The sequence below is a fragment of the Callorhinus ursinus genome, unplaced genomic scaffold (genome assembly GCF_003265705.2).
Source record: "Callorhinus ursinus isolate GAN/ISIS: 27379988/994484 unplaced genomic scaffold, GSC_fseal_2.0 scaffold2, whole genome shotgun sequence".
Lineage (NCBI taxonomy): Eukaryota > Metazoa > Chordata > Mammalia > Carnivora > Otariidae > Callorhinus > Callorhinus ursinus.
The window spans coordinates 67934693-67946972 of record NW_027397064.1 but is presented as its reverse complement, the minus strand read 5'-3'; the positions used below and the strand labels follow the sequence as shown (position 1 = coordinate 67946972).

At 33.1% G+C, this 12280-nt stretch overlaps 1 protein-coding gene across 3 annotated transcripts in view; it reads left to right on the top strand.

Annotated features, from left to right (window-relative positions):
• The window catches only part of PSMD14 (proteasome 26S subunit, non-ATPase 14), a 99963-nt gene that overhangs the window by 71308 nt on the left and 16375 nt on the right, over positions 1-12280 (top strand). For all 3 annotated transcript variants that reach the window (XM_025853857.2, XM_073883418.1, XM_025853865.2), the window contains 2 exons: positions 4646-4753; positions 11249-11323. In XM_025853857.2, the coding sequence (XP_025709642.1) occupies positions 4646-4753; positions 11249-11323 (183 nt within the window). The remainder of the gene's footprint in view (positions 1-4645; positions 4754-11248; positions 11324-12280) is intronic.

Sequence of the window (12280 nt, the reverse complement as noted above, 5' to 3'; positions counted from 1 at the left end):
TTATGCTGTGGGCTTACAAGAGACAGAAGATGTTTTTCTCTTATAGATGCTTGGCAGTGCACGGCAGCAGAAGTAACGAAAGGGTCACAAACCCCAGCAGTACTGCCCAGGTCACATGCACCCTTAATTTTTAAAGAATCTAGAAACAACCTAAGCAGTTGATAATAGGTCATTTCTAGGTGATAAAGGGTATTTGATATGGAGTGCTGCTTTTCTTTCTACACCTAACATTTTTTATAGTCTTTTAGACTATAAAAGACATGTAGAGACTTTATGTTTTTAAATACGTAACAACTGGTAACTGAATTGCAACTTTTCTCTTTTTTTGATATTTGAAATTGATTTTGAGGTCTTAAAATTTTTCTTTCAAACTTTGTTAAAAAAATTATTTCGGTTCATTTTATTTCTAAGCACTTTCCATAGTCATTGACTTCAATATAAGTGCAATTGGAAATGCCAGAGGCAGCTACTATTAAGAGAGAGAGAGATGGAGAGATGATAATTATAGTAACTACTGCCAAAAGTGTGTATGCATTTTTCCTTCTAACACCTTTGTATTAAAGTAATTTTAGGAGATTTACAACATAGCCTCCTTTGAATGGAAAAATTGGGAAACCTAGATTGATGCTTTAGAAATTTAGTCTAGTCTCTCAGTGACCTAGCAGTTGATATGAAAATATGAATTGAAAATAAGTAGCATATTGGGTAAACTGTACTATACTCATGAAAGAAGCCAAAAAAATTATGGATTAAACTGAATTTGAAAATAATTGCAGTTTTGAGTCCTAAACCAGACTCGTTATTAAAATGAAATGATAGGTTCTTGACCCTTGGGTGTGCTTGGAATAAATATGGAACACAGTATTGTTTTTAAAACTATTTTGCTTTTATAAGCTAAGACAGATGTACAAAAAAGATGCAGTTTTTATTTTGTATTGGCAGCTTCCAAATATTTAGTATCTATTTCCAAGAGTTGCAATTAGTAAAGCAACCATGGTACTGAAATCTGCACATCCCACAAGCTAATTATATTTGCAAGGTCAGAGTGAATACATATTTTCAGAAAAATAAAGGGTTATATAAATATGTGTCTTCTACTTGGCTGTTATATCACAGTTTGTTGATCTGGAGTATAATGTGTACAATTCACAAATTTGTCTGATAACAGAAAGTGGTGTGTGATTGTGTTTATTTTACTAACCAGTATATTCACAGCAATCACTTCCAAATATCTCTCCAGTAAAGATGTGTTAATTACAAAACAGACAAGGTCTTCTATTATATTAAAGCTACTAACAAGAAGACAGCAGGAATCACACATGTAAATAGCATCATCAACCCCTATTTTAGTCCTCTGTTTTGATCTGTGAGTTGCGCATAGACCAAAGGTGCTATTAAAGACTGAGTGTATGAAATAGGCAGCATTATATGAACAAAATTTATTCAACAAGAAAACAGACCTTTAACATGAATTTAACAAGCCTGAGAAATTATAAACTATCATATGCTGCAGATTCATGCAGTGATAATAAACAAAAAAGGAAAGTAAGAGGTTTCCCTAAGCTAGCCAAACTGCTAATGGTTTTGTTATAAGCTGTCTACTGTTGCAGTGACCTCTGAAAAGTCTCAAGGCACTTGTACCAGAAAAAATTAAATGGTCAGGCTGGTGGATAGAGTTTCAGTGTGGTGTATAGGAGTTCAGCATGGAAAGGAATTATAGAAGTCTAGCATCACATTTCTGAAAATATTCTTTAAACTTTTGTTTGGAAGTTTTTGTTACTGCATATTAATGTAGTTTTTGCAAAGTTTTTGGCTAAATTACTGTTTGGATTTATAAGCTATAAACTGGACTGGTTTAATGTATGTATACTTTAAAACAAACTGTTTAGAAAATTCATATAGCTTCAGAAATGGATTCTTTCCCCTGTCTCCTTCCCCATACCTTAATTAATCTTTGGGGGTTCTTTGTGCAGTATATTGTATCTAAGATTTCCTTTCTTATCCATGGAGTGACCACTTCGCTGTCATTCTGTTGCATCATGCTGTAAATACATAAACATGGAGAAACGCCTTCAGCTTATACACACCTCCAAGTGCTCACCAGGGCTTTTTCTTGAATCTTACTGTGGCATAATTAACACCTTCTTCACCCATTGCTCATTAGTGCACTGGACATTAATGAGTCTATTTTGATAGGTTGCTCTAAAGGAGGAACGCACTTATTCTCACAGTGCAAAAGGCAATTATAAAATTGTACAGAAATTAAAATGTAGACTATATTGCCATATTTATATTTTTATTGCATACTAAATCTAATTTTGGTCTGCAGGTTGTTGAACATGTTAGTTTTCTTAAGACAGTTGCTATAGCAATGGCAGCAAATTCCTTTAATCTTGGTGTAGTCAAAGTATTCTTTTCTGTTGGCTACCATATCGCTCCTGAGGAATTGTCAGTCTAAGCATGTTATTTCACATAGGCCATCATTTATTAGTTGAACAGTATATTTTTAAGTTTTTTCTCATTTTTTAATAGAATTTAATTTTTTTGTTTTAGATAGGTTTCTAACAGATCATAATACCTACTTAGCTGGTATTTCATTTCCTTTTTATGAAGTTTCACGCCTGCTTATAATATTCCAGAGAAATATTATGGGGTTTTTTTGCATGTAAAATAGCTGCCTGCTGTTTTAGTTTGAAAGTGTTCAGTATAAGACAATATATAGGCATTTTGTTGTGATATATGATGGAATTTTCATAGTTTTGTAGGACTGGTTTTTTTTTTTTCCTACAAATGATTTTACTGAAATCTTAAAATGGAATCAAAGTATTCTAAGAATAATTAGGCCAAAATGATGCTTTACTCTTAAATTTACCTCAATCTTTAAATGGTGATGGTTCTTAATCCTGCATTTATTTAAGTATATCTATTAAAATGGTCATTTCTCCTTTTGCTTACATTTTAATTTTATTTTAGGGTGCTTTTTGGTAGAAAATTTTACTAAACAAGTGTTTGAAATTATGATAATATCTGATTAAAGCATGTCTGATATTAGTACCTTTATTATTGTTTTATGAAAATAAATGATAAAAAAATGTAAGTATAAGCAAGAAGTATTAACCGAGGCCATATTTATTTATATATAAATATGAAAGTTAAGTCTGAATTACAGTTATTGTATAAAAAGAAAAAGGAATTTTCACAAACTATTAAATCATGTATGTTCTGGGAATACTTGGTTTTATTTTGAGGCAAGAGGACTCTGGGGAAATTCAAACTGTTAGAAATAAAAGCAAAATTTCAAAGTTGATTTTTTTTGGCCTGCCAGAGTGGACACTTGTAATGCTTTAGGTCTAAGTTTGTATCTTTTGTACTGTTTGTTGACCCTTTGTGGTAGCCTTTTAGAAAGAGTGACTTTTTTTCTTTCTTTAGATCTTGTTCTTTAGTATATAACATGTATACATACCTACTACAGACTTTTAAAACTTGATTAGATTTCATTTGGCTTGAAAATAAATTTGATTTTCTACCTCTTACTAAACTATACTTACTCAGCTGTACTCAAACTATATGGAAATGGGGAAGTCTAGTTGATGGTAGCTTTTATAATGTTAATAAATCTCAGTTAAAGCACTTTTATGGCAAATCTAGAAAAATGTATTATCCTGCTTTACGATTTTTTTATGTGACAGAAGTATTGAGTTTATTCTCTAGGTAATTGATTTAATTTCCCAGAAAGAAGCATCTGTCTTAATGTCCCAGCGCTTTACATAAAACTTCACAGCATTTTAAAAGCTTTAACGAGTTCTTTTCAAATCCATGATAATGAACAGAAAAAGGTGTTTGGATAATATGTGATTCTTGTTAAATTTCTTAATATATAAGAGCTAACAGATGATACTGTATCATATAAGAATTTGAACTCTTTTTATACAGAAATATTGAATACACTTAGAAAAAGATGATACCTATCGTTACTTCTTTACTATGAACTTATGGCCGTCTCAGTCTATACTATGTTCCTGGCTTAAAGCACAGATGACCTTGGTTTTCTTGTGTTTGCCTCCTATTCTTGACAGTGGCTTGGATATTTAAGGCCATCAGACAAGGTATAAAGTCTTTTATAGTCACAAGAAGTAAAAGGTATCTGACTAGAAGAGAATACGTGGAGCAAGTGCCTTGCTGGCTGTAATTTTGTTGTCATTTCAAGTACTGTGGTAGTATAATTGATGTGACAGGGCTGGGCTTTACATGTGGTCCCTTAGCTTGTGCTCACTTTCAGTTTTAGTTTCTCTTTGTCATTCATTTTGATTAGGTAAAATTTAGGTGACAAACATATGCACACCAATGGAGGCTGTTTGGTGTATAAGTTTAGTAATGATGTATTTCAATAATAAAGATGCAAAGTTAATATTTTTCTTTACTGCTTCATGAAAATTGCAATAATTGGTGTCACCTTACATTACAAGATAGAGGGTGGTGTGCTGATGGCACAGTCAGCAGGAGGCTCTTTTTTATTAATATTATAATTAAATGATTTTCTGGAAATAGGCCAGAAACAGATGCAAGTTGATCATGCCTGTCCACTGTTGCTTGGTATCATCACTTGCTTTTTAAAAAGAATTGACCTGACACCTTATTTTTACAGGTTGTTATTGATGCCTTCAGATTGATCAATGCTAATATGATGGTCTTAGGACATGAACCAAGACAAACAACCTCAAATCTGGGTCATTTAAACAAGCCATCTATCCAGGTAATGCCTGTATTTGATAATGTGTTAAACTCTATTTTATATTTTAAAAACCTATTATAAATGGCCATTTTACAATCTAATACTTAGCATTTTAATTTGTTTGCAATTAATTTTTCTTGTGCTTGAGAAGATTATGGAAACACTTGAAAAATTAGATTTGCTCATTTATGAGGCGTTTTTAATGGAGTCTTTAAACTTACCTAACATAGTTTGGGGATACTCTTTTTGGAAGCACAGTAGAGTCTTTTATCTTGAGAGTAACTTTCGGCTTTGCATGGTTAACACTGTAGTAGAGGACTGATACAGGTTTTGGGTAGAGTGCATTGGGGTATCGTTATTGATTGGTTAGTAGACATTTCTCAGCATTAAAATTGGGAAAATTGATATTTCTGTCTCTTAAAGACAGAAACAATTCCTTTTAAATGGTACTTAAAACTTTCTGCCTTTTTTTTGTTTACTCTCCACATTTAAAACAAACCCTACAAAACATATCTATATTATTACTTTTGATTCATTTATATATTGTTCTAATAATGTCAACCACCATTATTATAGTTATGCAGGCATTTAATATCCTCCTGAGTGATTAATGTTTTTTTGTATCATTCACATGTCTCATTGTTTTTACACAAATCTTTATTGTCTGCAAAGATTATTTTAAATATGTTTTTAAATGCACCACAACCTGTGTCTATATAGTTAATTGCTTCTCTGAAGATTAATTAAATGGACAGAAATACCATGTTTGGTTAAATAGAACACATAGGACAAAGACATTATAGTAGCTATTGCTTCTTGCCTTCTGAAACCTGGCTCTGTCATATGATTGTCTTTGGGGAGTTGTGGCTTTGACAGTTAACCATGGTTAAGCCTGGGTTGCACTCTGATTAACTTTACACCTTTAGACACTTACTTTTGCAGCAGTCACTCATCTGAAATCTTCTTCAAAGTGAAACGTTTTGTTTCAAAGGATTGAGGTGTGTTGCTTTTGAATAAGATTGTTTTACAAGTCAGGGAAAACTGCAAAGTTTAATGAGTATGAAATAAGCTACCAGTGTTTTTGATTGGGTACAGACAAGCCCATGCTTGTATGTTCCAGGAGAATATATTATTGGACCTGTTTAGCCTGTGATAATGACCTTTCTTATAAACCCCCATAGTATCATACTACTTCATTATTATTTTTATTTTTATTTTTATTTTTTTTGCCAAAGGTTAAGTAGCATCTCACAGTCCAAGATCATTGTGATTACTACATGGTATAGTTCTGCCAGAAGTTTTTACTAATTGCAAGTCAGTAGCCACCTGTTGCCGCTTTCATCTTTTAAATGTAAACCCTGCTTTTTAACTTTATAAATTGAGTAAAATCAATATTAAAATCTGTTTTTTTCCTACAGTAGTCGAGTTTGTATTTTTTAGTCCTACCTTATAGTCTATAACTTAGGGTGGACCTTATAAAGCAAGTTCCAAACCAAGTTAAAAGGACCTGTGTATATAATAGCTACAGTGTCATTGTTTTTCCTTTCATTTTAGTTTGTTTTGCCTTCTCATTAAAATCTGTAAATATATTTATTTCACAGTTTATATAGTGCTCATCAGAATGACATCTATCTGGGTGCTTTACAGTTTTAAGACAATTTCAATACTAAAACACTTAAATAGGACCAAGCCAACAAGTAACAGAACAAAGCCACACCTTAAAACTATTTTAGTTTTCTAAGACAAGCTAGAAAGAAAGCAGCCCAGAAGAACCTGAAGTGGTGAATGGTAATATTTATAATAGAATTTTAATATATGTTAGTAGAATCTTTGACTCAGGGATCAGAAGCCTTTCGAAGGGGTTTTATTTTGAAGGAAAATTAGTTTGTGTTAAGAGGAGCCTTGCACCTAAGTCAACTTTCTAGTAGTAGGGATAGAGACCTGACAGCAACCATCAGCGCTTAACGCTGATGGTGACGAATGCTTTCCTAACACTGATTTTTTACTATTATACTTATAGTAATGGGGGAAATTATGATTATATTATAGACTACTGTTTAATAATTTGAGGAAAGTTTAAAATGTATTAAGAAAAAGATTATAAAGTAGGATTTACAAGTTCTTCTCTTTGGAAATACATATTTTATAAAATGTGCCTATCTGTACAAAGATGTTAGTAATTATTACCTTTGGTGGTGGGATTATGGAATTCTTTTTCTTGTTTTTCCTTTTCCATATTTCTTAAACTTTCTACAGTGAAACATATATTACAGAAAACGTTATTTTTAAAGCACTAAAACAATGTTGGAAATATCTACAAGACAAAACTAATAGGCAAAGTTTATGTTAAGTATCATGTTTTAAATAAGGGAAGCCATTAATAATCCTGATAGGGAGGCAGAAGTATGATGCTTACATTCTAGACTTATGTTTTAATATATGAGACTTTGTATTATTTTGTACTTGGAACTTTTACCATTATTGTCAAATGTATAGGATTGAGGGTTAACAAGCATTTATTTGAGTAACTAAAAATTTTAAACTAGTCCACTTAAGAACTGTTCAAAGCATTTCAGATCCTTAAGAGCCATAGTATATGTGAAGATTGGGTTGTCAACTGCATGGAAATTTAGTAACTGTTGATGCACAGATATATTGTACAAGGACTGTGAGCCTCTAAGTGTAGCTCTGGGTACAATTGCATTGTCTAACAGAGTTAAGCTCTTTGAAAAACATCATTTTCAGTACTTATTGAAAGTTATAAGACAGTTGCTCTGGAAGGAACCATTGTGGTCATTTTGTTGGTGAGGGAACTGAGGCCCAGAAAGTTCCTATTTGCACAGGCTTTTGTAGTGAGTTAATGTAGGAACTGGTATTCATAACCTGGGCTCCTGGTTCTTAATACTATATTTGGAACTTAAATAATTAATTTTAGCATAGATAGTATATTTATACAGTTCAAAATTCAAAAGGTACAAAAAGGTATTTAGCAGAAACTCTCTTCTACTTTTGCTTTTTGCAACCCAGTTCTCTACTCCCAAGGAAAAAACAAAAACATTTTATTTCTTTTCAGAGTTACTATATTTATATAAAGAAAAGTCCATTCATTTAAAAATATGATCTAATTGATATTATTTAGCTCCACATTTTCACTTTATCAGTGTAAATTTAAGGCAAACTTATTTTTGCATCCGAATAAACACACCTTACTTTTTTAAGAGCATGGAACTTTTCTGACCTATCAAGAACCTCTAAAAAAGTTATTATTATAAAGTTCATAAGCTGTGTATTTTATAATATGCCTGCTTTTCCATAGCAGTGAGTATATGGATATATAACTTTAACCTCTTCTCAATAGTCTGGGCAGTGTCAGTGAAGTATAATAAGGATAGGTTTTAGTTGTTTGTAGTTATTTGACACAGGCATTATATAGGAAGCCATTTAAGTAAAGGATCCTATTTTAGGATCTGTTGTCAACAATCCCTTTATATAAAATACCATCTTACACAGTTCTTTCCAGCTTGATAGCTGACTGCCTCTCATAAACTGCTTATATGTTTATTCCATAGTTTCTGCCACCTTTGCTCATATATCACTACAGTTCTAAGTTTATTGCTTTTCCTTCTTGCTATTATTTATGCTCTAGTGGTTTAGACAGTCTTGAACATTCTTTGGGATTAGGTATCTAGTCTCCCAAAGATATTTATAATACTCAAGTTCTATAAATCACATGAATGAACAAATACAGAAATATAAATAATTCAAATGGTGGTTAATTTTGAAGTTGATTTCACTGTAATGATTATGTATTTTTTTAAACGATTTTATTTATTTATTCGAGACACAGAGATACAGAGAGAGAGAGCATGAGCAGGGGGAGAGGGAGAAGCAGGCTCCCTGCTGAACCAGGAGCAGCCGGACGTGGGGCTCGATCCTAGCACCCTGGGATCATGACCTGAGCTGAAGGCAGACGCTTAACCATCTGAGCCACCCAGGCGCCCCTATGTATTTGTTTTGAATTTGTCATACTAACAAAATTATGAAGCTTTACTCTAAAGATTAACTAAAGCAGCTTAGAAATAACCAGGAAGTTAATCAGCGGGATCTCAAAACTCCCCTTTGTCTGTGGTCCTCCAAACCATTCTTTATCTAGAATAGATAGCCCCTTAGACTGATAATGAATTCCAACCTAGGCAGAACTTCCTTCTTGAAAGGTTGGCAAGGTTTGAGCAGAGAAAACAAGGGTCAGTATATACAAGAAGCAAATAAATAAGCTCACTGCTGTTGGTAAATTCAAAACGTATGGTCCTAGAAACAGTGCTGTAAAAAAGTGCTGATCCCGGATCAGCCACTGAAAGCTTATTTAGTTCACAGTATATAATATTATAGAATAGAATCAAACTATAAGAATGCTTCTATGAGAAACTCTTGTAGATTTTAAATAGCCATTTAATGAATGAGTTTGGGGAATTTAATGAAGAATTGCCTAAATTTTCCTAAGTCCATCATACGTTTGTTAAGTATAAATTAAAAAGTTAAGAAATGATGTTTTAAGAAATTTCCTAGCTATATTTCTCTTTTATCTGCCTGACATACTATGCCATTTGCTAGTATATTCTGTTTAATTTGCAATTTGACCCCTACAAAAGGTTGGTTCTCCCTCTTGATAAAACTAATCTTCTATATGGCATATGCTGCCTCAACTTATTGACTAAATTGGTTAATTTGAGAGAATTTATTATTCACTGAGGCTGTGTTTTTTGGGCTCATGTGGAAGGAGGACTGTATATGGCCAATTGTGATTTGGAGTGTACTGGGGGTACACAGCCGGTGAGTAAGTGGAATTGGAAGACTGCTTGTGGATATCATTTTATTTAAACTTACAAATTTTTAAATCATTATACCTGCTCATCTTTCATGCTGCCTGTGTTAGTTTTCCTGCTTTTATCTAAATAAGGTCATTAAAAATCAAGTAGGTAGTGCCTTCAGATACCAAACTGCATATTTTAGCAGTATAGTTAATCTTTAAAATGTGGACTGTGGGCCCATTTATTGGCCACAGCTGTTACTAACTTTATGGCTGCTATGTAGAATTATGTAGTCAGGGCATTGCACAAAGGTCCTTCAATGAGGAGGGCAATTGGGAACTAAAATCTAGTGTAAGTTCCACTCTCCAGTCAGGCTTTATCCACTGGGAGGACTAGGTACCATCTTCTTCTAATTCTTCCACCCAGGGGATACACTTCCTGATTTACATAAATATGAGTACATATTAAGGAAGGCCCTGATTAATTCTGTTTGTTGATCTGCACAGCACAGCATTTCTGAGCACTGAAATTTAATTCACTACTCTTGATGATTATTGAGATGGATAAGGATTTAATAGATACACTTAGTACTTTAATTTTGTACATCAACCATTTTATTATAGTAGATGTTAGGATAAGAATGGATTGTTAGAGTACATACTTAAAATGCTTTAGTACTTGGTGGAGTGTTTTTTTGCTAGCATAGTTTTATTTATTTATTTTTAAAGATTTATTTATTTGACAGAGACAGCGAGAGAGGGAACACAAGCAGGGGGAGTAGAGAGGGAGAAGCAGGCTTCCTGCCCAGCAGAGAGCCCAATGCGGGGCTCAATTCCAGGACCCTGGGATCATGACTTGAGCCGAAGGCAGACGCTTAACGACTGAGCCACCCAGGCGCCCCAGCATAGTTTTAAAATAAGACTGGCCATGCTTTGTTTTTATCCTGATCCTTTAAAGTATAAAGACTTAATCCAAGAATTTCCTAAGACACATTGTGGCATACTATGGTAGAAAAAACATGGGCTTTGGAGTCAGAAATACTAGAGTTCAAATCCTACCTTTGCCTTGCTGTAAAACTGGGACAAATTAAGATTTGTGTTATGTTTTCTTCATCTGTCAAAATACAAATGGAACCAGCTTTACCAGGTTGTTACGAAGATTAGAAGACCTAATGTGAAAAGCAGATGCTGTGTACTCACTAAATGTTTCCTTTCTAGCCCTTCTTCTACCTCAACACCTTAACTGCTTCACTGTAAAAATCCAGTAATTAGTGCAGTGGTGGTTTTGGTTAGCTTTATCTTTATAGTTGAGCTAACCCTAAAACTTTTACCCTTTTGTTTTTATATTTGTTGAAAATAAGTCCAAGGTATATTTCTGTACTTTCATGTCTTACTAGGCTGATAGAGGATCCCCCAGAATATCATTCTGAACCCCATTTGAACATCTGTTGCTAGAGTTCGATATTTGAGCAGTTGTGAATGGATTACATCACAGGCAGGGCTATCATTTCTTAATAAAGCCATGTCATTAGCTTGAATTTTTATTATGATCTGCCTGTTTGTCTTAGAGAAGTCAAGTGCAGTGGAAAAAATTCTGATTAGTGAGAAGGTAGTAAAAGTGTTGTCTATAGGATATGTCAGCAGTTTCAGACTTATTTTTTACATGCAGAACATTAATTTGTCCTTTATCTACTCCTTTATTTATATAGGCGTTAATTCATGGACTAAACAGACACTATTATTCCATTACTATTAACTACCGGAAAAATGAACTGGAACAGAAGGTAAGTTAAAATTTGTATCTTAGAGAGAGGGAAAAAAAAAACTTTTTCAGACCAATTGAACTATTACATAGTATATTTGAATTTGAATTGTTGACCTTGTTCATTGATGTGTTCAAATATTTTTTCATTCCTGATGAATTACAGGAACATAAAATAAAGGAATATTTTATTGGATATATTGAAAGACATTTTACCTTATTGGTAGGTGCTAAACAAGAAAATAAGTAGGAAACAAACATTTCTGTTTGATTTTATGATTAATTACAAAAATCTTTCTCCTCGTTCTGTGATTTTTCTGATTAATTTATCTTTTTCCAACAAAATTACCTTTTGAAACTTTTTCCAAATGTGAAAGGAATAAATTGGATTATAATTGTGTAGTACTTAAAAAAAATTACCCTATTTACATAGGGTAAATGAAAGGTGAATCAAAAGGGAAATGCAGTAGGGTTTTCAGATATTTATTTATTTATTTAAACTTAAAGGTTTTTTTTAAAGATTTTATTTATTTATTTGACACAGAGAGAAAGACAGCGAGAGAGGGAACACAAGCAGGGGGAGTGGGAGAGGGAGAAGCAGGCTTCCTGCCGAGCAGGGAGCCCGATGTGGGGCTCAATCCCAGGACCCCAGGATCATGACCTGAGCCACCCAGGCGCCCCAGGTTTTCAGATATTTAAAGCTAGATTCTTACCCTTTTTTATACTAGGCAATTTTTAAATTTGGTTACTTTAAAATTACCTAGCATCTTGGTGGCTTAGCATTCTTTTATTTCTACTATTTTAGGATTATTTCAACTAATACCAAATATTTCAGTCTGCCTATTGCTTTTTGAAATTACAATCTGAACTGCTTTTTTTTTTTTTACTATTACAATTAGTCATCTTCCAAATTAGCTTCTTGTATTTCTCCCTGAGAAAGACTTAAAATAATTTTTAAGAACCCCGAGTACTATTGATA